Here is a 27,649-nt window from a genome sequence, read left to right on the forward strand (position 1 = left end):
CCCGCCAGTAGAGTCACCTGACCTGCTCCTCCTCCCCACCCATCTACTCACCTGTTCCCCATTCCCTCATTAGCCCCCTAGTATATATACCGGTCCACCTCCGCTTGCTGTCTGCTGGATTGTCTTTGTGCCATCTGCCTCAGTGCACCACCGCTCTGTTCTTTGCCTGCCTGTTTTGCTCCTGATCGTGTTTTGGACCTTGCTCGTGTTTATTTGGATTTTGCCTCAGCCCGACCCTTTGTACTTTGTTTGCCTGCTTTGATTTTTGTATCCTTGCTTCTTTTTTTTCTTTTTTTTAAAGTAAAGACTCTTTACTTTTACATCTGCTTCCTGAGTCGTGCTCTTGGGTCCCTTTACTGAGAACCGTGACATATGCTCTTATTAAGTCTGACAATCAAAGGGCACAGTGAAAAGAAAGACATGCAACCAAATGTCCTTTGCTTTATGTCTTCCCCTGTTTCTGTTTATTTTGTTGTCAGTTTCTGCTACTGCCTCTATCTCTGTTGCAGTTTTCAGTTTTGTGCTTCCTCTCTGTGCCCTCATGGTTCCCTTTCCACTTACAGTATGTTCGGTTAGATTTTTATTTGTGCACTTGCTGAAATGATCTCGCCCAGCAGTTTATATGAAGCCATCAGTAACTACCTTGAAAAAAAGTCCATTGGATAATTTGGATTTGCTCCAGCCCCCAGCCTGAGTTTGATGAGGATGTTATGTTAACGTATGCAGAATAGAGTGGTGTCCCTGTGTCCTTGTGGTCTGAGATGCAAACCACTGCAATGTTGTCGGATCAATTCCAGCTCAGGACGTTTGTTGCATGTCATCCTCCTTGCTTTCTCTCTCTATATGTCTCTTGTCATTCACTGTTGTCATTTCAAACAAAGGCAAAATGCCCCAAAACTAATCAAGAAAAAAATAGGCATATATAGCTCTACTACATTTAGCCTAAACAAATGCTTTGCACATATCACTTTGCTCTTCTCTCTTCATTTTTTATGTTGCATCAATCTACCAGTTAACCGTGTATCCATGCACACAGGGTGATAATCTTTCAGTCGGTGTTTACCCCATCCTAAACAAACTGCTCATTTCGTACTTACGATGTGCTTGATGATAAGCCAGATGCTTCCTCTCATCCACAGCCTGCTTGACCACAAATGCTAATAGCCAGTGACAGGCCCACAGTCTAAACATGAACCAGTGTAATGAGAGGAGTAAGCAAACGGCATCAGCCATTAAACATAAGAGAGCTTGTGCCAGAAGGCACTCCGGCTCCTCCTCAGGCAGTGCCGTTCTCGGCTGGATTAACTCTAACTGACAGGAGACTGCCAGGCTCAAACAGCACCGTTATAGATACTATGGGCAACCATGTGAAAGGAGAAAAGACATGTTGCTCTCGTATAAGCAGCGCATGAGGTGTTGGGAGTGTGCTAGCTTTCCTGAGGCGCCACACAGGAGCTCTGGATACTCATTCATATTCCCATAGCAAAATTTTAATAGGTTTAAGAAGTATTGATGTATGTCCGTGTGTGTGTGTGTGTCTGTGTGTATGTGTGCTGCTACCTGCTTACACTTTTAAGTAACATTGTCATTAAATGTTGAAATACTCATGTAATATTTCATCAATAATCATTCATCAATAATTTGATAAGTTTCTTTTGTCATAACGCTAACAACACAAACCAATTATTCACTGTAATCCTAGTTAACAATTTGTGTCTCATTTTTTCATCATTAAACAAGCTAGATAAGCATTCTGTGGGTCCTCCTCAAAATTGTAACTGATGTGTACAATTTGTGAAATATAAAGAATAATGAGTTACATGTAGTGCACCAGCATTCCCAAGGACAAGGAGTGAGAGCCATGCCTTAGGTCATTATCACTTTCATTATACCTCATTAATGAAAACGAAGAAAGTCTGGTGTTCACAACCGCATGCTTTTATGTTCATTACGTACATTAACAGTACGCGACTCATTTATGCATCAGTGCCTGCAACAAACTTTTTCCATGTGATATAAAAGACTTGTTTCATTTTCAGTCTTGTTTCATTGTAAACAGCTGCATGTAAAAAAAAAAAAAAAAAAAATAATAATTATCTGAGACAGTCACAAAAATAGCCAAAGCACATAAATGCCTGGGAGGCAAGGTGTAAAAATAATGTGTCCGGTCAATGTCATCCAAAATCTTGTATACAGTGCAATGCCATGCTTAACAACCTGCAACGCCTAGCCCCAGTGTAACACAAAAAGAGGGTCAAGCTCTGTCTGCAACCCCACTACTCTCTTTCCAAATCAGTTTTGTGACCAGTGTCATGGGAGGTCAAGGTGCAAAAACAATTACAGATAAATGTATTTCTGAGTTATTACCTTCTGTGTACATCATAAACTTTTATCCAACACTGACCTGCTAGCTGTGTAGAATAATCTTGTATTTGTACAATGTCTACGTCCACCTGTGACATGCAGGTGAATTGGAGACTCTAAATTGCCTGTAGGTGAGAACGTGAGTGTGTATGGGTGTCTCTCTGTATATGTGAGCTCCGTGATAGAGTGGAGACCTGTCCAGGCTGGCTCTATGCCCAGTGTGAGCACGGACAGGCTCCACCTATGGATGGTGGGAAAAACAAAATGAAATATCACATCAAATCACATAATCTTTGCATCTAACTTTTATTTATTTATTTTTCTACACCTTTGACCCCCTCAGAACAATGTACAGCTGACATACCGCGGTTTCAGTGTGTGTGTGTGTGTGTGCGTTTACACTTACAAACATAGCAATACATGCACATATTGCACTGTAAATGATATTTCTGTGCTTATTTGCTCCACCATTGCAGTATGCCTTCACTGTATATCTATTAGTTTCCCAGGGGCTTATGATGAGATTACAAGATGGCATCTATTTCTGTTCTATGTTGCTCTGTCATCTCATTTAAAAAAAGAAAAAAAGAAAACAATTCTAATCTGAGCCGCTCATCTGGAAGTATTTTTTTCTTTTTTTCCAGCCGCAGGCATTGTAGCGTTATTTCTGTTTCGCCATCCTGTAATCAAACTAGCTGATAGCCACCGCCGCACCTCTTTAAGTTCCACTTAATGAGAACAAGTCAAATTGGCCCATCTATGGTACTACAGCTGAGGGAGCACAACTTATCTTAATGAGGATCTAGCTACCCATTATCTGCTGGTAACCCAACCAACATGTTACCACTGTTATCAGCCCCCAACCCCCGCTCGCACATACACAAACACTTTCTAACCCTCTTGTTATCAGCTTGACTTCCCCTTTAAGCCCGCTGCAGACAGTGTAACCACATTGGACAGTAATTGTACCTCTCGCTCCTGCCTAATTGAATTGACAAGGAGCCGGAATTGATATCATTTAACACATTGATCTTGGGAGACAATGAGACAGAATGCCTCATACCCCCCACCCCCTCCTTCCCTCCCCCACCTGTCTGCTATTTTCTTCCCTCTGATTCATCTGCCCATTCCTTTGATTTGCCATGTTATTGCCTATGAATTACCAGATTCATTCCTCACTTCTTTCACCACCCCTCCATTTCAGCATTTTTTTCCCCCCCGTTGTCAATTTTATTGCATTAGTTTCAAGGGACGTGCAGAGACGTGACACTTTTGAATGCATCAGAAAATATTGATCGTCTGCGTTTTCATGAAGACTGTTCATTCCATTGTTGGCAGAAATAAAAGCTTTGGACATTTATTCACATAATGCTCACAAATACCATAAAATAAACACCGACAACTGTCTGGATTAAGAAATCAAAGAACCACAATGTGAAATCTATTGCTTCCCAGTGCTACTAAAAAACACTCAGCTACAAATGCATGTAATACACTTCTACATTTGAACTTCTATAATTGAAACAATACTTACATTTGAGCACTAGCTCTTATTTTATGTTTCAAAATATGGAGGGAAAAGAAAAATGTGCATACCTGAAACCAGGTTCCACATTCCTCTGGACATTATCCAGCTTGCACAGACACACACTACTGTATGTCTTATTCCACCATTACAGGGTTTGAGGTCAGAAATGCAGTGAAGCAGTTTGCACTGCAGTGCACCAGCGAATTACACAGCTTACTTTGGGAGGGCCTCAGAGTGCGAACACACTCAGGGCCCTCGGCCGTTCCACCAGCTTGCACCGTCCACCAGCCATCTCCTGAGTGGGCAAGAATAACTCCACTGCTCCTGCTTCCATTACCCCGCACAGTAGATGCTTATTTTCAGGCACCCTCCTCTATCTTCTGCTCCCCAACTGGGAAGGAATGAGCGCACTCTAGGGGGTAGAAAATAATGGATGGGGACAGTTGGGAACATTGTCTGCAAAACACCACAGGGACTTGTGTTTACTAGAAAAAGCGAACATGCACATTCCATTATGTGGAAGTCAAAAACTAAGCAATCAATGTTGCTGTATGGGAGTCAGTTGAATCAACAGCCCACTGTGTTGTCAAGCTTTTAATGGCTGTGAATTCGAGACCGTGACTTCTTACACATACAGGGCACACCTGGATAGGAATGGAGACAAGTCAAATAGTTTCCCAGATAAACACCATGGGCACATAAATACAATAATGTGGCTTAAGTTTGTCACTCTCACTTTGTTTCTCACACACACTCACACATGCACGCACATATCAAAAACCACAGTTTTGACCGACCCAGGCTGAATATGAGCCTGACGCACTGACTAACCTATGATTCATCATTGTGTACTGCCTTGTATAAAAAGTTTGTGATGGGGGGAATTCATGCATAGTGTTTTTAATTGGGTGTTTTATATTTTTTCAGGAAACCCAACATGAGCAATACATTTTTCATCGTGTGTTGAAGGAGTTTTGACCTATCAAAGGAGGAGTAATTACAGTATAAGGGAAGTATATTTTTAGCAATAGTGGTCTACTTGACTGACTGTAATTGTCAGAAGCATGCTGCATTGGTCTTAAAGATACATGAATACACAAAGAGCTGAAGTAGTTATGAGAGTCAGTTAGAAGAAAATATACATACCGATAGCTATTGCTCAGTTGTCAATAGGAGTTCAAAATAACAGGTGCTGGGTCTTTGTCCCTTTAGACTGACATCATTGTGCAGTTTTAATCTCCTTAACTCAGATTAAAGAGTTCAGAGTTTTGAGAAAATAAAACAGCTGGGGTTTCTGATTCCAGAAAATGAAAAAAAGACACACACACACACACACACACACACACACACTGCCACACACACACGAGCACCAATTTTGTGTGTCTATTCATCTTATGGATAAGAATAAGAGGAGTTGTTTGTGTCATTTAAAGCATGACCATTTTCTTTTTCTTACAGTTCAATTAAGGTTGTCGTTTATAAAAATTTGTGTGAATATGTTTGGAGTGTCCTCAGAATGGTTCCAGTTAAGCCCCTTTTTTTATTTTTAGGTGGTGAGCATCTTTAATCCTGCACATCCCTCTGGTACCCTAATGACACATTAGGCTCTTTAGGCAGCACAATGACTAACGTTGTCATGTCCTCTGCTTTGGCGTAGACGAGCGTGTCTATGCATACACATCAAAGCGTGAGAGCTTGTATGATTGTGTGGCGCATAATGGAAGGCAAGTGAATGCTATCTTCATTTCCTCTCCTCCCTTTGTGTCAATCAACAAATGGCTCAACACCATTCTATGCATGTTTCAGAGTTGCGATGTGCAAATTTATGAAAACTATGCCCATACTGTACAAATTTGTGTGTTAGTATATTGGTTGGGTTAGGGTCAGGTAGGTTTCCCTTTGTCAAATACGGGTCAGGTCTCACACATTATGAGTGCCCGTTTTCTTCCCTTCAATTTGGTGCATTGCTCCACAAAAAAAAAAAGAAAAACTGCATTGTGTGATTGCTATTAGAAGAGGGGGTGACTAACTGTAGTATGAGCTAGGAGACAAATGACTCATTCCTAATGTTTAACTTCCATATGAAAGAAAACTCGTGCTATATGAGCCTTGGCCAAGGGCAAGCCAGCAATACATTAGACAGAAAAGGGGATCATATCTTTTTTTATGACTACAGGCTCTTTTCATTGAGCAGCCCTGTCACATCAGTGACCTTGCACACATGTGAATTCCCCACAGCACTTACCCACACTGAAACTCATGTTGAGCTTAAGAGTGTGACAAATCCAAAATGGTGGAGAATGCTCAAAGATTGTGGTCGTTTGTCATCAAGTTGGCATCTTCCTGAATGTCAAGTCTTTTTTAAGACATCAGAAGAGAAAGCGGGTTTGGACCAGTTGCCTTTACCTCTCGAAAGGGGGTCCCCTCTCATTGATATGTGAACCAGAACTTCACTAGAGCTCACATACTTCCTGAACCACATATGACCTTTAAAGACTCAGATAGTCAATGTCATCATGTTGTGGGCCTGAGTTTACAGTAGCAGCCCTTCCTTTCCGCCTCTCTCTATGTATGATAGAAGGCATATTCAGTACTAATGTGGAAACAGTAATTTTACAACCTGATAGCGGTCAAGGCATTGAAAGTGACAATCAATGTTAACCTTGGGGTGAGTTTACTATCAGGTGGGTGTTTGATGGGGTCTCATTTAGTTCTCTGTGACACAAAGATATGAGACGTTCTGTTCCACTCAATTATTAAAAGGGCAGGACAACAGTGCAGCAACACAGAGATAAGAACCACATTTTGTGTCTCATTAAACAGGATAACGACTAAATAACCCCTTTGCTTAAAGTCCTGTTGTATCCGGGAGTAGTGGTCAGTTTGTCTCAGAGGAATGGGCATGTATGAATGGGAATCCATGTCACCAGGAAAGTATGTGTCTTCCTGCAAAGGCTGATGAGCATTTTGGTTGTTTGCCTTCATGCTATGCTGGGCAGAACTGTCAGTTGGTTGCCTGGCAACGACACAAATAATTTTGTATGCTGGTATTGCTTCGACAGAATATCACTGTGTCTTACAATCTGTTGATCATCCTGCTAACCATTTTTTCCTCTGCAAAAAATATTTTAAATGAGGCCACAGCAACCTGAAGTTTTTTAACCAGCAGACTTGGATGCTTGTATTTTTGTGTACAACATAAATTGAACCATCCATAAAAAAAAAAAAGAAAAAAAAAAGAAACGTATTCGAAATAAACTGATCAATATTATGTGCAGGTCAGGTTCCAAACCAGAGATGAGCCTCACTTTTTCATTTGGCAGTTGTCAAAATAAAAGGACACAGCAATTAACATGAATGATTATTTGTAGACCTTTAGTTTGAAGTGTGGTGGCATTTGACTTCATGCAGCGGCTGATTGAGAGGACCTGTGGGAGCGTTGGCAGCATAGCAGTAAATGTAGCACATTCTTCACGCGTAGGGGTGTGTTCCAATTTCCACACTTGTTAATATCGTTGTTGCTCTCCATTAATTTTGCTCATTTAACTTTACTTAGTTTGTGCAAAAGAAAAGGCTTGGATCTGAAAAACTGTAAAGTATCTGTTTTTGCCCAAAGCATTTATGACCTTTTTGATTAAACACATGATGTGTTGTGATAGTAACAAGGACTGTGATACCCACACTCCCTGGGGTAAAATTAGGGATGCTTTGGTAACCTGTTCAGTGCAATGCAAATATCTGTTTGATAAAGTAGTGACAATAATTTGTTAGTAAAACAAAACATCTTTATAAATGTTGCATTCAGAACAGCCCTGTTTGGATTTTACCACTTTCCACAGTGGTACACAGCCTGAGACCCACATGTATGCATTTCTCCAGAGAGATCAGAGTACAGGATCATTTATATGTGTCCTGGAGCAGAAATGATTCGCTCCAAGACACTGACAGCATCTTTCTAACCTTCAAGTCAAGCTGCCATTCCAAGTTAGATAGTAAAAGTGGAAATCCAATAACTGGAGAAGTATAGATCTCCCCTCTCTTCTCCATGGTTTCTGAGCAAAAACAGTAGAGCTTGTAAGTGGTAAATGGAGCGCCCAGGTGGCATAACTGAAAGTGGAGTCTCTTACCTGGCCAGGCATTTCACTGAACACAATTGGCAGTATTTCTGTATGAAAGATGGCGGGAGATCCTGTCCCAGTATCTGCCTTAGTGACTACCTACTGGTTTAGTCGGGATGCTTGTAAACTGGAGAGCAGGGAAATCTGGAATAGCAAGAAGCTCCGCACTGCTCTCCCAGTGAAACTCCCTGCTGTCAGGTGAAAAGAAGCAGCTGGTGACTCTGTGTGTATCAGGTGAAGCCTGTGGTAGTCTACACCCTCCTAAAGTCACCAGTAGGAGTTGGCAGTGACAGGGAGCGTGGCACACAAGGGAATTGGCGACAACTAAATTGATACCTGCCAGAATGGCTAGTTGCTAGGTAACATACCCAATTGTTTGAGTCGTGTTTGCACTGACTCCGGTCTAATCAAGGAGCACTTTGTAATGTCAACACATGGTCTATGATGAAGTGTATTTTGTGAATCAGCAATCTATAATAAATATACCCTATACACTTTGTTTGAGTCACTTCAACAAGAAAATGTACACTGTGAAATAAACTCTATGGTGCAATGTTGGCAGTCAGACAGTAAGGTCATAATGACACGTACTGTAACTGCAGTAACATGCTGTTTTATTTCCTTTCACAGACTGGCAGGAAAGAGAAAGGCGACCCGCTGAACTCAGCCATTGATAAAATGACCAAAAAGACCAGGGACCTGCGCAGACAGGTGAGTGCATGATTTCATGGTGCTACATCTCCATCTCCCTGTTAAACACTTTATCTACTGTACCTTCGCTGAGATGAGGACACTTGCAAACACATGAGACTTTTTCACTTTCACTCCACTTTAAAGGTTAAGACAAGAGATATTTTATGTTTTTGGTGTTGGCAAAAAATGCTATATGAACAGACCAAAGCCAGCACTGTTCGCTAGTACACAGGTTTCTTACCCTGTCTATGACACTCTTCAGCCTCTTGCCCATTTTGTTTCTACTCAAGACATACATTTTTTTTTAAAAACATCTCACAAATATATATATATATATAATATATATATATATATATATATATATATGTTTTTATTATATTTGTATTCATTTATTTAAAAAGACTTACTAATCTTTTAAGTTTTTAGCAAGCGTTTAGAGTAAATAATATATCTGTTGGGGGCTATTTTCATCAGCAGATTCAGTGCTCTAGTGAGTAAATACAGCAGGTGGATGGTATATGTGGATTTGATCAAATAAAAAAAAATAGTGCCCATGTTCATCTTATTTAGAAAACACATCACATAGTGGAACACTGCAGCTCTCTGATGTGTTTTTAATAGGTTTTATATATAACAGTGGAAGTCTATGGCACGGGATGGGCTACAGTGTATCAGGCTACAAATGCAATACTTGTTAGTGGGATCAGTTCTTTGTAGGTTTTTCTCATTTCCTAGGAAATGCTGACAATAAGAAAAACATTGAATATCACCAGACTTATCCTTTTAATGAACTCATAACCAAAGTTCCCAAAGCTCAGTTCAAGTGTTAGCAGCATTGCACATCACATTAACAGACATCAACATTAATAAAATATCATACAATATTCGCAAGACTCAGGATCAGAGCTTGTCTCTGGCTGAGCCTTACAAAGTTTCATATTCTTATCAAGGATCACAGGGGTTCATTTATGACTCTGCCGTGAGTGACCCCAAACAGGTCACCAGTAACAGGGTTATCAAACGGAGAAACACTTACTGGACCTACTCGACATTGAACCGGAGCTCACATCAGAAATACAAACATGCCACCTCCACACAGTAGTTTGGTTCAGTCTGGAGCACTGCCAAAACAGCGATGCCAGTTGTTTCTTCTGTTTATCCTGGGCTCCTATCTTGACAATATTTCAAGATTGAGTTTTATTTGTATGTAGGTAGACATGGTGAACGAAGTAACGTTTACCAAATGTTTTAGAGAAAAATCAAACTTATTTCATAGTCAGTCATATTGATCCTGGCTCTACTTTTGATCGTCAGACTCTGAAGAGTAGTATCACAAAGCTGGAGTAAAATCACCTAAATTCCAAAAGCTACCCTCCAATAGTCAAGAGTGAGGAGATGATTCATCCTGTGATACACGGTGTCAAAACTCAAAAGCAATATTGATTTATTTTTCATCTTCACAGAAGACAAGAATCTGGTGCTTTCCACTATAGGATCTGGCAGAGTATGACAAAAATGTTGACACCATACTCGAAAAAAAGGAGGACACTTAATGTGCTCACATAAGTGTCTGTTGATGTAATACAATCATTCAAGCATGCTTCTGAGGTGCCATGTCAATTCTTATTAATTCAAATTCAAATTCTCAATGACTTGTATTACACTTCTTCTAGTAAAGACTGGAGTACGTTTGAGTAGGCATCCTGCCCCAGAAAATGCAAACTCATTCATAAACCATCAAGACATCAGTTGTGGTCCCTGACTACACTTTCACTCCCAAAAAAATCCTTTCCTGTCATGCAGTGCAGGAGTGCAGAGCTTTTTTTTTTTTGCAGGAGATGCACTCTGGCAAAATTGACAATAGCAAATACCTTCACAGGGTATCTGTGTCTGTGTCCTCTCTGACCTCTGAAGACCAGGGGATCATTCCAGATGGGAAGGCTATAACTCTCCCCCCGTTGGGCATTTGGTGGGGCTGCTTGGCAGGCGGTTCTCACTCTGACAGGATGTTCTATTGACTCAGGGGTTGGCTTGACAGAATGGGCGGTCTGTTTGAGCTTTGAGTTTCAATGGGAGGGCTAACCTCACAGCACACATGCAGGCATTATATAGAGCTGTGATACTGTAATTATGTGAAAACATTTTTGAGTATAGCAAGTCAGAGGCACCGTGCAGACACACAAGACCTTCCTAAGGGGAGGAGCACAATTATGCGTTTGAGCATTTCTGTCTCCACCGTCTGTCTACCATGAAAAGGAGGGATCAAATATGAGAACAGACAAGCACAAATGACAGACAGCATTTGTGAAATGGGAGCAGGTAAAACCGAACAAGCCTTCTGACAACACCGCCAGAGAGACACGGCATTGTTTTTTCTTTCATGCTGTTGTGTGTACATACAAGACAATGCTAAGCTGTCTGCTATCCAGGGCAAATTCCGTAGATGTCAAGCATGTCGTTCCCACCCCCATTTTGTTTTCTTACAAAATGTAAATTCTCACAACAGTACCCAGTCTGATGGTTGGCAATACAAGGCAGCATTATCATGCAGGTATAGAAGTATATTTTTGAAGTATATTTTCCACCCAAACGGGATATCTCAAGGAGGTGGAAATAAATGTTGAACCAACCTTAATGACTTGAAAATTACAGCCTAGCAACCTGTTGTTATTGCAGCCTCCTCCACCCACAATGATTACATGCTTGCTCTTTATTTACAATAGATATTAATCATTTATGCTTCTTGACGAGAGACCTTCTCACTAAAATTTATCACTAAAGTATAAAGTCAAAACCATCCCCTTTCAGTCATGACTTTTTTTTCTTTGTGAATTACAAAATAGCAAGTATAATATTTAGCTACCTCTTATCAGTCTTGTTTTTGTTGTTGTTTTTATTCACATGCAATTTCATGTGCATGTTCACGAAGACACACAGACATTATTAAAAATTTAAATGGAATTTAAAAAAAGAGCAGAAGTCAAACTAACTCCTTACTCCAAAGGCTCTTTAAAAGCTTAACCATGCTCCTCAGCAGGGCAGCACATTGAAATTTACATATGTTCTTACCAGGCGGGATAAAAAAAGAAAAAACTGCAATGTGTTATCACCTTACAACATTAAATTGAGACAGCAAGCAGCAGTTAGGGAGACCTTGTCTTTTAGCTAAAACTTCATCTCCAGAAGTCAGTGCCCCTTACGCCTTACCAGCCTTTTAGCAGCAGGTGAGTCTCTGCTTTCCTGCTGTACATCTGGTGCTGGCAGCAGCGGGCCTTCTTCCACGCCGCCCCCCGGATACAGAAAGTAGGCCACTGATAATTTTTCTGTCATGCTTTGGAATTTAAAAAAAAAATGATGTAATTATGCAAGCACAAGTAAAACACAATTACGGTAAAAGAATGTCAAGTGAAAAACTGTAAGCTATAACAAATGAATTAAAAATGTAGATATGGTCACCTTCATTTTTGAGGCTGGGCGTAGACTTTGGTGAACACACACACAAAACAAAATAAATTAATAAATAATCAATTCTTAAATTAACCAGTAGGCAGTGAAGGGAGGCTTCAATAGAGGCAATATGATCCTATTCCTTCAGTTTGTTAAGTCTTACTTCAATCTGCATGAGCTGCAGACAGGAGAGAGGCATTTCTGGCTCAAGAATGAAGAATTATAATTACAGTTAAACAAACAGGAAGAAGTAAAAGCATAGATAAAGTTATCCACCGCAGGGATAGGGGATTAAAAATATGTAATTTTGGAACTGTTTAATGAAGAAAGCAAAACCGCACAGCCATTTTAAGCTTAGCATCAAAACAGAGGGCCAAACAATTAGCACTCCCAGCTTTACAGCTACAGGCCTTGTACATAAACCAAATAAAATAATGCAATCAATAGAATTATAGCCGTGTAGCTGAAGTAACTTGAGGTACAGCATATGGTAGTTTATCCTGTCCAGAGAGTTTTTAGGGGAGGTTTTGCCGTCAGTGTCAAGCAAGTCCAATGTTTGCATACAGCTGGATATTTTCTCCCGGACAAAGAAAATGTATGTTGTGTTTGTGAAGAATATGGGCAAGAGGAAACACATTTGCAAAGCATTAAAAACCTTAATCTGACCCTTGTAGCACAAGGTTGTAAGTGATTGAGAAGTATGTCATGGACTGGCAGAAGAGGATGTAAAACCTTCTTTAGTAGAACTTTCATTGGCAAGTTAAGAATTAAATGAGTGTAGGACTGTGTCAGAAACTGAAACCCACTTCTCAAAATGATTGAGAACTATGTCATGGACTGTGTCAAGTGCTGCACTCACATCCAGTGGCATCAGAACAGAGTGCTCAGCTCAATTCTAGTAAGGCATTCCACTGAAGAATGTAAGCTTTCTTATTCTGATTCTCAAAGCGAGAATATTTTTTTTTTTTTTTTTTTAACTTCTAAAGGAATTGATTTCATCATCTTTCACACTACTGAAGAATCCCAAATGTTATTCATGTGGCTTCATGCATTTTATTGTAGATTAGAGAGTTTTAAAGGAAATGAAAGTGTTCAATAATTCTAATTTACTACGAGCAGTCAGTTATACTGTTGTTGATCCAATTAAAATAGAGATAGTAATGTTTATGGAAAGGGATATGGTCTGTGCTGTGTTTGATATTACTCAGCACAGTATCCTGAGGAATCATGTCCAGTCACGCATGTCACAGTTAGCAATGCAAATGTCCAGCACCAACACAAGAAGTACTGTCCCCTGGGTGTAGAGGTCACAGCGGTCAGAGAATGGTCATGTTTGCCTTTTTTATTAACTTTAACCATTGTCTTTCCTTAGCTTTAACCTTAAAGCGTTTCAGCCTGCTAACGTTAACCATGGTGTTTTTGCCATGAACACACAGATGGCTTCAATCATGCAACAGTTTCCATGAGCAGCTTTTTCAGAAAGCTAGCATGAATAAATAAATAAAACCAACAAAAAACAGCCCAGTTCTGACATTATTGGCCGATGATAGAATTTATACTCAAAGGTCAACTTTTGCTCATAACAGTGTTAGAACTAGGGATGGGTGTGGTTAGGATTTTATCAATAGCTTCTTTATTTTCTATTTGTTATACATTATTATTTCTATTTTAAATATAATAAAATTATTTCTAGAGCAGCATCAGCAAAATCTGCAACAGCAAAGTCAGTAATATCATATGTATGTTAACTCAATAATATCTACCAGGAAACAAATGTAAAATCTTCATAAAATAAATGATATTCCTGACATTAAGGACTAGGTGAAGGATGAAGAAAATATAAATCAGTCACTATGATTCACCTCCATCTTACTGCTGATGTGGATTCACTGCTGGGCAGGTACCTCTCACAGAGGGAGGAGGGGCTGGTTTGAGAGTGGAAAGTACAAGAACTTGTTCAGTTTTAAAGTATGTGACAAATTAGGCTAAACAATTAGGCCATGTGCAATCAGTTGCCATTTTAACTTGCTCATAACAATTTTTGCATTAGCTTAACAGGCTGGCTAGTTAAGCTCCACATCCACTGCTGTGGTTAACACATACAGCAGTGGATGGGAAGCTACGGGCAAAGGTCAAAATATCACTTTTCTGGAAGTTATTTTCAAATAAATTGCTCTTTTTGGCTATTTCCTCTCAAAAGGTTTTATTGCATATAATTTACAGTATAAGCATAGTTGTTGTCACCTCGAGTAATATGTTTCACTTCACCCAACGTCATGTTCTCCTTCACGGTCTCGCCTCTTCCTGGTCTCCACTCTCTGAGTGTGGTGGAGCTCAGCTCACAGACAGAGTGCAGAGAAAGACAGAGATGAGTAGGTGCACCATAAACCATATTTTCCAATCCGCTAATCTCACTCTACGACCTCTTCAACTGCCAAAAAAATTTAGAACGGGTTTAAAACCAGCATGCCACGGAATTTGGAGTCACTCGCACCGGGACGCCCAAATAAATTTTTCACATTTACACACTCTGATTTTCACTTGCATATGTGAGTGAAATGCTCCTGTAGAGCCCTGGTGTTGATACGGTGTTGTTGTGACTGGTACAGGCATTAAAGGTCAGCATTTGGACTTTGAAAGTCTCAAACACACACATAAAGCTCCACACGCTATTACTCCTGACAAAATGCCAGTTGTCCCAAACGGTATAGCCTCTGAGCCCCGCACAGTATTGTGCAGTCTTATCATTCACTCATTTGGTAAGTACATTTTCAGTATGCCGATCAGTGAAGAGTAGAGCACATGTGCTGATTGAACTGGGGTTATAATGGTTAGTCATTGTTCCAGGTCACAAAATCCATTTGGTTTAAAGAAATGGCAATAAAATTAGCAAATATGAATTTAATTACAATTCAACATGAAATCAACTGAGCTTTGACCTTATTTTCTGATAAGAAATTTGATATGCCAGATGAGGTGTCTTAACAGATTAGATGAATAAAATGTCAAGCAAAGCTAATGAGTGATCCTTAGCTTTCTGTAGCACAGTAATTAGCCCATCAACTCAAGCTTGAAAATTAGACATCCAAACTGGAAATTGTTTAGCATAGTGGCCATTTTCAGTTCAGGTTATTAACGGACATAACTAGTCAGGAATGTTTTCTGAAATTCTCTATAGTATTAAATATGCATGGAAATGCATTTGCTTCTCTATTTCATTTCAAAGCCACTAACTTAGATTCTTAGATAAGCAACCATGCATCTATCAAATTTCTATCATATTTGATCTTATTTTGAAAACAGTCCTTTTATAATACACCCCACACCCATTCCTGGAAACAAACCAGATTGCACTTACTCCTTTAATTTCATCTGTTCATGAGCATCATCCATTCTTCAAGTCTGTCATCCGCCCAAGAGTTGGCTTCTCTAAGTCAGGCTGGTCATCAAGCCCACATTAGTGTTCTGCAGAAATGCAGGTAAAGTAATGCATTTGAATTAAGGCCTGCTCGGTCAATGCATAAGTAAATGGGGCCTTATTTCACCTGAGAGAAGCTGTATATCTCAGTGCCCCTGTGATCATGTGACCCTCTTCGAATGGCTGCATTTCTGAATAGTCTGGTGCCATAAGACTGTGAACTTTTATTTTTGTACGGATAAATAGGAGGTCTTTGAAACGTACAAAGCAGTGGTTGTATGGGTGAGGACCCCTGGAGTAGAGCCTCATTGGACCTCTCTAGCAGACAAGAACATGGAGTAGTTTGTTCAATGTCATGATAACAGAAAATAAGTGCAAAATGTGCACTTACTCAACAGATATAATAGTATGCAGATAATGCCTTCACTGAAAAAAAAAAAAGTTACAGCACCTCCATGGCTACCATCAAACGAGTATGTTTTAGCCTCTTGCCCTTTTTGAGAGTTTTGCACTGAAGAAGACTTGATGGAGAACAAGTACTACAACCACTTCATCTCTCACTGTTGCTTCCTGTATATATTTATATATTTTTGTCATCATTATTTTTACAAGTTTAGACACTCCTTTTGCTTTTAAAACCATAACTGTAATCAACAGGTCAAGTGCAACAAAGCAGGAGCCCTTTTTTACTGGAGATAAAAAGAGAGTTTGAAGTGGACTTCTTGGGCTTAGGACAGATAGACACAGAGGAGGGTGAGAATTTAAAATAAATACAATAAAAACTGCTTGTTTGAACCTTTAAACTAAATCAGAGGATTTAAATGTCTTTCCTCCCTTTAATTAGTATTCACTTAGTAACCAAACTGACAAAGTGGTTGGAAATGAGCCATGTGTTCTACCCCCTGTCATCCTGTCTGTAATGAATGCATCTGTCAAGTCATCTCTCTGGGCCATATTTTGACTGATGGCTGATTCCAAGATTCCCTATAGCACAACTGCCTCACATATTTTTTTCTCTGTTTTTATCTCCCTCTCTTTCTGCTTTGGGATGTTGAAATCATTTCCATCCCTGCCATTAGTTTGTTGATTAGTACAGCTGTTTTTAATTGTTGAGGGTTATCATGTTAAGGAGGAACAGCTGCCACGAATCCTGTCAGCTGCATCTCTTTGTTTAAACTAACAATTCAAGATTATCTGTGAATCTTTTCGATCTTTTTATGCAAAAATGTTTTGAGGCTACGCATTAAAGTTTCATTAGCTAAATTATTGCTAATTCCCTGTTATCTCAGACACTGGAAAATACACAGCCATTTTTGGAGGCATCGCGTGTTGATAGCTAAAGTAATACATTTGCATATATATGAGCTCAAGTTATGTTTTTAGATATTAACATAACTTCAAATGCCGGTGAAGAAATGCTATTCACAAAACACTGAAAAAGAAATTCAACTTTAAAGCCGCTTTCATCTATATATTTATATTAAGAATGATTCACGTGACTACTTGTATGTGAAAGAGCCGCATGTAAACGTAAACCCACAGCAAATTATCAGCTACAACCCGTAACTTTACTGTTATGGTTCATTCTCACTGCTCTAATCAGCATCAGTTCCAGATGCAGCAGGCAGCTGTTTAAGTACAGTCAACATTTATTTTACCTGCCAGCGCCAGACAGGCAGCTGTTTTTCAGTGAAAAAACATCTGGGAAACCCATAGTACGTTACCTGCTCATCACAAAACAGCAAAAAGACAAAGTAAGCAGCTAGCTGGTGAACATAGTGGAGCATTTAGCAGCTAAAGAGCCTGATATTTTTATCAGGAGTTGTTTGACATAAAAAAAAATGAAAGCTAAAAAGACTTACGAGGGAATTTGGGGATTACATTCACCAGGTGGCCAGAAACATGACTCCAAATGCATGCTAATGTTGCTTTATATCTACTTATTATGTAAATAGGCGACTGTTTGCTAACAAGTTCACCATATCAATTTTATAAGGTGATAGTATGTCACTGTTGTTTTTACAGCTTATTTCTGCAGCCAAAATGACTGCATTTAATTGCAAATCCAGCCAGACACACAAATCACATTAGTACAGTAACGGGCCCAGCTTGCCGAATCCAGACTGCATCACCACAGACTAAGCTTGTTCACACAAACCTAATGTCAGACAGCATGTTGGTATAGGAATATTCTGCCAAACCTTACATTGTTATTCAGCGACAACATAAGGTAAATGCTTGTCATTAAAGCTCAAGCTTCGCAAATTTTTGTAAATTCGACACATAAAGAAAATCCCACATGTGAATAATACTTTGTGATCATTTAGTTGTTGATGATTAGTGGGGGAACCATTGGTCTTTTTTCTTTTTTTCTTTTTTTTTTTATTTGGTGTGTGCCATAGCAGGGAAAAGGTTTCCTAACAGCTTACAGTCACCTAGTAAGAATGAAGCAGGCCTGAAGGTTGAGAAGAGTGTCAGGTTGTCTGACTGATGTATTACTACCCGGTGAATGCTCTGCTACCTCTAATGTTGTTAAACCATTTTAATAATCCCTGGCTTTTGTCCTGAAGTAAGCATGGCTGCCAGGGCTCTGTCTGTCACCACCACCAACAAAGATTTGGTTTGTTCACTTTCTTATACATCGCCACACATGGGAACAGGCATGTCTTTTCCGCACTACAGGACATGTTTTTATAATGAACAACAGGTAAATGTCGTAGTGGAAGCAGTTAGAGTCAGTGGACCTGGTCAGTACGTTTGGTTACTTCCGATTGAATACTACTTCAAAGGGCTAGGTAGAATACTACACTCAATTACATTTTTTGATCAGATAATCAGAAGCTTATTATTAAAAAAAAATAACTGAAGCAGATGCAGGTGATCAGCAGTCAGTGTATCATGAGCAGTATCTGCCTGTGCCAGTTTCCTTTGGGGACATAAACACCTTGATGTAAAAGCGCCATCAATGCACCTTTTCCTTGTTTCTAAAACTGGATTCCTCTGGCCAGTGTTTGATTTTACAGAAGACATCAAATGAAGACTCTGGGATGAGGGATCTAATGTGTTTGTCCTTAGACTGTTATGATCAGTCAGTCCCTCTTTTCCCCCTTTCATTTCTCTGCTCTCCTCTCACTAATCATCTTCCCATGCTCCCTGTTAGATATCATATATGAGAGCTGTTACTTAATTTTTGATTTGCTCAGGCTGTTTCCCCTCAGCCGTGACTCTAGCCGTTTATGCTGTGATTGCTCTTGACATTTTAATAAGAAACTTTCCTGTGCTGACCCCAAGGTACCCACCGCTATGTGTTCTGAATCACAAATGAAACATAACAGAAGCCGAAGTGCAACTGTAAACATTCAGAAATCCACCGCAGTCTTCCCTTTCAAATTCAGATTCATGTTTTCCACCCTTTGCAAAGACTCCACTGAATTGTAAACAAGTCAAGTCGGCAGAGTTTGACTGAATGCATGTGTGTACACACATTATAATTCTGTCTATATTTTTGCAATCCTTTGAACATGAATCCATTTCTTTGTTTTTGAGTCATACCCTGATCATAGCGGATGTTTGCAAGGCCTTCCCCTATGCATCTGTTTTTGTGACAGAGCAGGTGTGTAATCCCACAAAATGCAAACATTTCCCCCCCATTAAAAAGCAAATGCGCCAAATTAATGCGAATCTCATCTTTGAAGCTCACACAGCCCTCCCACTTATCAGTGAGCAACACAGATATTCATCTGTCAAGTTTTGTTAAGCATATGCACCGTCTTAATTATTTCAGAGAGCTTCTTGTTAGCCACTTCAGTTATCAGGTGGGATTTGCTTCTTGTTCATTTTAGCTATTTTTCTTCTTTGGAAGGAGTAACGAGGTGTACAGGGCAAGAGGCATGATGGAGTGATAAAAGGAGGAGGTGTACTTAATGTATGTCTCAAATTATCAAAACGCTAGAAAAAGCCTTTAATGGCAACCATTTCTGCAACATCATTTCCAATTTCCTTCTCATGTTTTTTCTTAACCTGTTACACCCCAATGTTTGTGCAAAGCCTGATAATAATATACCTGAAATAAAAAGATTACTGCTCTACAACCCTTTTGATTACAGGCATAACCCTGGTCTCTTTTTAAAGGTGAGACTTTTATTTTACAACTAAAATTTCAGAATAACTTAAATGGCAAAAATGATTTGCACAGATAGACTCAAGTGATGTAGATCTTTCAAACAATCTATCATTTGTCAAGGTTGTGTGAAGATTGAAACCAAAACACCCCTAAAATAGCACTACCAAGGACTAAGTGTCCCATGGCTTGAACTTGGTGGGGAAGTGTATTTTGAAAGGTTAAATGAGTCTTTTAAAGAACTCAAACATATATTCATTTATTCATTCATTCATCCATGCACTCAGACATAGCCTACCTCCAACTGGCTAATGAGCAGCTCAGGAATGTTTAGAGATGACACATTGAACCAGGGTCATTCTAACGCCTCTGCAATACTGCTTAACACCTAGGGCGCAGTGTAACATTGGTTACGTACCTAATGATCCATAATATGGCACAAGTGTGTGGACATTCAGAAAGTATGCAGACGACATTACACCCCTATTTGATAACTGGAGTATCTCATTCCAAAAACAGTATCGATGTGCTTTTATAATAGTCCCCAGCCTTTTGCAGAGGATTTCTAAAAGACTTTGACACCTGACTGCAGGAATTTGCTCCTCCCATTCAGCCACAAGAGCATTAGTGATGTTGAGCGGTAAGGCCTGGCTCGTGGTCAGCAGTTCAAGTGTTGAGTGGGATTGGGTTTACAAGTCAGTCAAATTCTTCCACACCAAACTTGGAACACTTCATTCCGGACCTCATGCATAAAAGTTCATTCTTGACTTTAGAAATGATAGTTTGACCATATAATCTGAACTTTAGGTCATCTGGGTAGCTTTTTCCAGAGCGTTCAACCACATCTCACGGACTAGTTTATGTGGATGGAGGCACTAGAAATGGCATTCCCCAAACCATTGACACAAAACTGTAAAAATCACAAAATCATTAACATTTTCCTTATTTGAAACTAAATGAAATGAAAATGAAAATAGCCAAAATGTGTCCATATACCTTTGGCCACAGACTATTATTCTATGTTTCTATCTAGCTGTATGTCTGTGTATCCATAATGACAGCAGTCTTGCCTCACCGCTGAGTTTCGTTTACAACATATCTCCCCTGCCTATGCTGCCAGCCAGCATGCTAATGGCATTCTGGGAAAATGAAACGTATGGCACAAGTGAAACTCTGGAAACAATAACAACACCCATAACGTTTCTCCAGAAGTCTCACATATTAATATGTAAAACAAAAAGCCATTGCATTCAGAGCTAGAGCCATTGTGGCATTGCACGATTGGGGAGACAAATAGCCGCCCCACTAACTTATAATGAGCAGAGCCTTTGCTATCTATTGGAATTCCAGGTCTATTTCCTATAAGTGTTAGTGAAATACAGAGGGAGTGTTAGAGGAGAGATGGTGGGGGTGGAGCATGGAGGGAGGTGAGATCTGAAAGATTGAAGATGGATTTCTGTGGGAGTGGTGTGTGGGCATTAGAATGCTGATGGTGCAGGAGAGCCTGCGACTTGAGAAATCACTCGTCTGTATCATTTCTCCTCTCAAACCCACCATCAGGATCACTTTTACTGTTGGGCATTCGTGAGTATCCTGAGACCTAGACCTCTTACACATATACTATATACATATGCGCCTGTATGTACCGTCAGCTAGTGATTTCCTCTCAGTAACAACGATAACAACAGGAATATTTCTACCCAGTAGATTTATAAAACTTACATCCACACACTTTTTTTTTAATTCACAGCCAAACCAAAAAAGATGGTCTATAGGCTTTTTAATATTGAATTCAAACAAATCCATGTCTGACAAGTAAATAACATACAAAGTCAAAAGCAAGTTAGCATAAGAAAATTTCTTTAAACAAGTCAGTGAAAGCCATTCTAACAGACATAAGGATACGGTGAACAGAGGGAGCATCATTTTATGACTCTGTTGCCTTCAATACACAAGTGATGTATATCAGAACTGAAATGATAGATAGCAGAACAAACATTTCTTTTTTTCTACTTTTGCCTGTCACTTATGTCAGTCATTTCATCTTAATCCTTATCATTTTTGACATAGGGTAAGTCTGAGAGTGTGTTTCAATGAGACAAAAGTTGATGCTTCCCTAGGCTTAGCATATGTGGTGAAATGGGGCAACCCTCCCATTGACCAAGTCCTGCACTCTGCCACTTAATGCTCTCAGGTTTCTGGTCCCCTGTTTCACAATTTTAGACATCACCATGGGCTCAAAGCTTATGTTGGGAAAACACATGGCAAAAACATAGTATTATACTGTATAGTCAGTGTATAACTTGTACTGTACTGTTTTGTATTATATAAAATGCTATGCTTATGTTCCTGATCCAAGATCCAAAAGTTGACTTTAATCCTTAATTGCTGTGACAGCCCGTCCTTGGTTAGAATTAGTATGAAATATAAGTGCATGTCACAGTAATGGACTGTGCATAAGTATGTGCATTTAGTTCAACAATATCCCTCCATTGCACCACATTACTTTATTTACAGCAGTGAGAGCACTGGTGAGCTAATCATAGCTCAACCAACCCATAGCATTTTTTTTTCACTTGTCCCAGAATGATAGTGGGTTCTGCCACACCTGTCTCCTGTGCTGTAACAACACTCACATAGTGTGAAGATGGTTGTTGCAAAGGCAAGATTTTTGTCTGCCCTGATTTCCCACCCTTCCCACCAGGTGACAGAAGAGCAAGGTTACACAATTGCACTGATGCAAGTCTCTTCTCTGTGGAGTGAAAAAGATGCAATATTCACAATTCACGCAGTACGCATCTCTTCAAATCAGCGATCCAGGATTATAGCGTTGTGGACAAAGGAGTGCTTACACAGTGTAGGTTTCAGATTGTTTACAACATTTGCAGCCTGGTCATGTCCACTAGAGCCTCGAAATGTAGTCTCTTTCCAGGGGCGATAGTGATGAATTATCTGCCCTCAGGAAGCCATAATTCACCATTGTTCTCCTTCACTCTGTGGACTGGCAATTAAGTTTGTAATTGCTGCAGGTTATTTAAGTGTGACTGAAAGACTTACATGTGATTTTTTTTTTTTTTTTTTTTTTTGGTTAAATGAATTTTCCCTTGTCATTCATAACAGTTAATCTTCTTTACCCTCTTTCTTGATGCTTCAACATTTATAATTCTGGGATATGGTCACAATGTTTGCTTTACATCTAATTTAAAAACATGGTTTGAAAAGTTAAACAAATCTCTGTCATCCATGTTGTTAATTGAGCACTTTTCAGTTTAATGCCATCATTTGTATGTGTGGACAAGTGATAACTAAACTGGACAGAGGAGATCTTTGTCCATGTTAGCATACCCATTGGGTAGTATGCATACAATCTATGCTCTCTCAGTTTGTGTAGAACGTAAATGCGTTACTGATACTTTAAAGGCATTTTAATAAAGTGCTATGAATAAAGAGAATTAGCTGGAATCACTGCTCTTAATAATTCCTTTGTCAACTCTGCAGTAATTGATTTGTTTTTGTTATGTTGTTAGGCTATTACCGTTATGGCACATCACAACAATACTCTACTATATTAAAGCAGTATATTAAAGGTGAATTAATTGTGTAGATAAAAATAAAAATGTGTACGGACAATTTTTTGTGCAGATAATTACTAGAAATTACTGAGGGATGCTTCAAGACTGAAAGCTGCCTCTAAACAAATATGTGGTGATGCATGTGTGGGAATCCACTTTTTTCCCTATAGTGTGTTCTTGTCTCTCAGTACTGGTCTCATGTGAATAATTCCCTCTATGTGTAAGATAAAGAACCTGTCTGCTGTGCTTTCTATACTGTTCCCTCTGGCATCTCATCAGATATCCTGGTGAGTAGCAGGGGTCAGGGTCCATTTACTGTCTTATAAAACAACCAATCCCCTGCCAGTTTGGTCTGAAATGATTCCATAAACAATGATATAAGTCGCAAAGTCTGCCCCAGTTAAAAGGCCTTATGGGGAAATGACACCTTACAAGCAATTTGCACCCCTGCCTGCTGAGAGTTTTCCTCCTCTTTTTCACTCTCCCTCTTGCTCTCTCTTTCTCTCTCTCTCTCTCTCTTCCACCCCATTATGTTACTAAAACCATATTCATTACAACACCAATTGATATGTAATCATTGTCGAATGCAATATAGTCAAGTCTTCTTAGGTTTTATTAATGATATGACCTCTTCCCCATCTCTCTTCCTCTGTATTCTAGCTGAGGAAGGCAGTGATGGACCACATCTCAGACTCTTTCCTGGAGACCAACGTCCCTCTGCTGGTGCTCATTGAAGCGGCAAAGAGCGGAAACGAGAAGGAGGTCAAGGAGTACGCCCAGGTGTTCCGTGAACATGCCAACAAGCTGGTGGAGGTCAGTCATGAATTAAACATGGGGGCACACATACATCTCCTCATATCTGTTCTTATAAATGAAGATTTCAGCTAACACACAGAGCAGTTGCTCTTTCTGAGCAAGACCAACCTTCCTCACTACATAGAAAGAGAGATAATACAGTCACATGTGTTTAACTACCTGAAATATTGACAAAAATATGTTTTATTGTTTTTTTTAATATCTGGTAGTGGTTAGTGAAACTTCAATAGAACATCCTTAGTGGGAAATTTAAAAAAAAGTATTATACTGAAAAGCAGATGTGTCAGTAACTTGAAAAATTACAGTACCCATGTAAACTATCAAATTCCTTACACACACACAGGCACACAGACACACAAACACGCACTTCCCCTTCGTTGGGATCCCCAGATCTTGTATGCACATTCTTTCTCTCACTGATTGAATGCCATACAAAGGGTTTTTCTCCCAAAATGGAAAAATGTTGTTATAAATAATTTGCAATGTGGTAACTTAGCTGAATCAAAGTACATGTCACTTATAAACATGCTCTTCTTCTTAACTGTATGTGCAGACATTTGTGGCTGAAATCGCATTACAAACCACAGCTTCAAGCTTCAAACATCATTGACTTTTATTTTGATTTTAGAAATAACAATCTGGGCGTGCAGCTGAGCGTGCAAAGCTCAGCTTCTTTGAATAGTGTTGCTGCTCACAGCTAGAAAATAATGTTTTGTGTTTTTTTCCCTTCATATTATGGTGATGCAACTAGCCAATAAGGTGTATTGGTCAAGCCACAGCTTGACCTTACGTAATGCTGTCCACTGTTATCTTTCAAAATGTAATTTAGACAGACCTGGATAATATATGAATATTTGACTTTTGATTCAGTTACATACATTTAAGACTAAACTGTGTGTGATAGTGACACTATTCTAGTGAATCTGAAATTCACAAATTTCTAACTGCCTTCCACAGCAGCACCTCTCTAAATGTTAACAAATAATTATCTGGTCATCATAGCAACTGTAGGTCACATAAAGATATAAATAGTATACTTACCTACAGGATATGTAATAACAGGCAGTTATTATTTACCTGTGTGAGGCTACAGGCACTGAGAGCCTCCACTTACACACAGATCCATTGTTGGTTCCTCAGGCTTGGTTTGTAAGTTAAATAGATGCTATGGAAAGAGGCTTTTACTCGTAAGAATGGGAATTTAATAAATGTCAAAATCGTGCAGCTAGAGTATGTCACACCTCATGTTACTGCATGGAAAGTAAAGCAAAAAGTGTCACTCAGCTTGAAATTTCATATTGAAAATTGGACCTGAAGTCAAACTGTGAGAAGCTTCCAATTCATTTGGTTGTTCCATCTTGGTCAAAACCCAAATCTGAAGTTATAATCTACAAGTATAAATCCCAATAGTATCGTATTGTTGTTCATAAAATGCAACATCATTCCACATTATTTTCTGATAGGCTCTGCTGTATCATGATATTTGTGTACATGTTTCAAGCAAAGTTCCTGACAAAAAATATCAAAGTGTATCTGTTTTCAGTTAAACACATTACTGAAACAGTGAGGTAAGGCACAAAGACCCATGGAAAAGAAAGAGCATTAACATATGACAGCATGGGCCCATCACCCACTCCAGGTGTTTTTGGAGTCTCTAAGTGTGGACGAGCACTTGACTCTTATCATGATACCAAAGGAGTCATGCGAAATTACCCATGCAGGCTCCATGCGTTTTGTTTATGGCTTATGATTGTGGTACTTGGTACTGTGGAAATATAGGGTGCCAGGACTGTTAGTAGGCTCCATCTAGTCCATGTTTATACCACAGTGACTGTGGTATGGCTTGGCTATCACTTGCAATTGCAGATGTTATGCAGACTATCCATGATGTTTAGGCACAGTCCATCTTTACAAGCTATACAGTTGTGATATGGACAAAGAGCTGTTGTGTTACTCAGATCAGCTTTGATTCTTTTGTCAAAAGGTTTACACGTTGACCATCTCTTGTTTCCATGAGAGGTTCGGATAGAGTTTGCTTCTTTGTCGCCCCCTTCTGCAGTGCGATATAAGCAAAAGCCCTGTGATAAATTCCTCTGCCCTTTGATGGGACTTGCCTATTGTTCTCGTGGCTCATTCAAAGGAGCCTTTAGAACCCTTTATGTGCGTCTCTCTTAACATACTGTTGCTTAAAACAGCAGTGCCGCTTCCTTTGACATCAGCCGAGAGAGTGAGTGATTTGTGTGCCCTTTTCGGTCTGCTCCAGCTGTTTGCTGATGAGGGAGGATGTGACTGATGCTGCACTCAAAAGCTGTCCTTTGCATTCGACAATATTGAAAGTTTGTTTAGGCCAAGGACATTTTACGCAGATGGATTCTGTTCCTCTCATGGAAGAAAAACGGAAGACATGTTGCATTGTTTTTGCCCTTTGCAAATTTTGGTTCATGGATATGTAAAGCATATGGCAACAGTGAGGTACACAGCAGTTGTTTATATGCTAAGAAGATAGAGTGTAAGCCCCCGTCTAAGCAGAAAATAGCTCATTGACTGTGAATTGGCTTATCACAAGCTTGTGCGTTGGCAGTGTGTTGGCAGGAATGAACCCCCATACAGCTATTTGTGCGCAATCTCGGACGAAATCATTTCATTTATTTAAAAAAGTTATTTGTGTTAAATAAGATTCAGCTTTGTGGGGAAAGTGGAGAAAAACTACCAAATTTCAAAAAAAGAAAAAGATTACACGCATGGAATATGGTGCATGATTATCTGATGTGGTCATTTGCATATTTTTCTTCACTTTAGCTGGTGCATTTTCTCAGCTGTCACAAGGGCAATGTTTTTACACATTCTACTTGGAGCACGATAGCATGGATATCCTTGATACAAGATATTTACAGGGTTGTTACTAACATCTTGTCAATTCATCAGATTTTAGCTGCTAGGCACGTCCATGATTTTCCACATCTGTGCTGAGACTGAGAATCTCATGGAGAAAGAGATTTAAAGTGTCAGGGTACTACAGAGACTGCTTCAGTGTCAATCAGGGGCTAGCAGGCTCATGTTAACACTAAGGAACATTCCCATGGTTGCCTCACGCCACTATGTCTCACCTGTTGCATGATGTTTCGCAGTTACATGGGCTGGTAACATGGCATATTGACAAAACATCAGTGTGGTGGTAAGGTTTGGAGTAAATGGGTTTTAAGCCCTAAGCCGATAGAGGCCTTTTACAGGGGGAAGCATGTTTCAAATACAGCAAACATTTGAACTCTGAGAAGTGAAGCTCTAGAAGAGATACTTGTCAGTCCATGGGTCATAAGTCAACCAAGACTTATTGGAAAAGACATGTTGCTGACCCTGTGCTAAACCACAGCTCTGTGATGTTAAATAGGTTCATCATACTGTAACTGGCTGAGCAGCACATGCATATGAATGTCAGCTTCATGAGATGATGAGGTGCTTCGTCAATAAGGTCCCATTAGAGATCTCCAGCTGTGACCGTAAAATCACAGTTAGACTGTCTTTTTGGCCAAGTGATGGAAATGAGAAATCTGTGTGGATGGACATGAACGCAGC

General features: G+C 39.5%; 1 protein-coding gene across 3 annotated transcripts in view; it reads left to right on the forward strand.

Moving 5' to 3' along the window:
- The window catches only part of ctnna2 (catenin (cadherin-associated protein), alpha 2), a 360,950-nt gene that overhangs the window by 261,862 nt on the left and 71,439 nt on the right, over positions 1 to 27,649 (forward strand). For all 3 annotated transcript variants that reach the window (XM_056370618.1, XM_056370606.1, XM_056370611.1), the window contains exons 8-9: positions 8,641 to 8,721; positions 23,921 to 24,073. In XM_056370618.1, coding sequence (XP_056226593.1) covers positions 8,641 to 8,721; positions 23,921 to 24,073 — 234 coding nt within the window. The remainder of the gene's footprint in view (positions 1 to 8,640; positions 8,722 to 23,920; positions 24,074 to 27,649) is intronic.

This window comes from Seriola aureovittata, chromosome 3 (genome assembly GCF_021018895.1).
Source record: "Seriola aureovittata isolate HTS-2021-v1 ecotype China chromosome 3, ASM2101889v1, whole genome shotgun sequence".
Lineage (NCBI taxonomy): Eukaryota > Metazoa > Chordata > Actinopteri > Carangiformes > Carangidae > Seriola > Seriola aureovittata.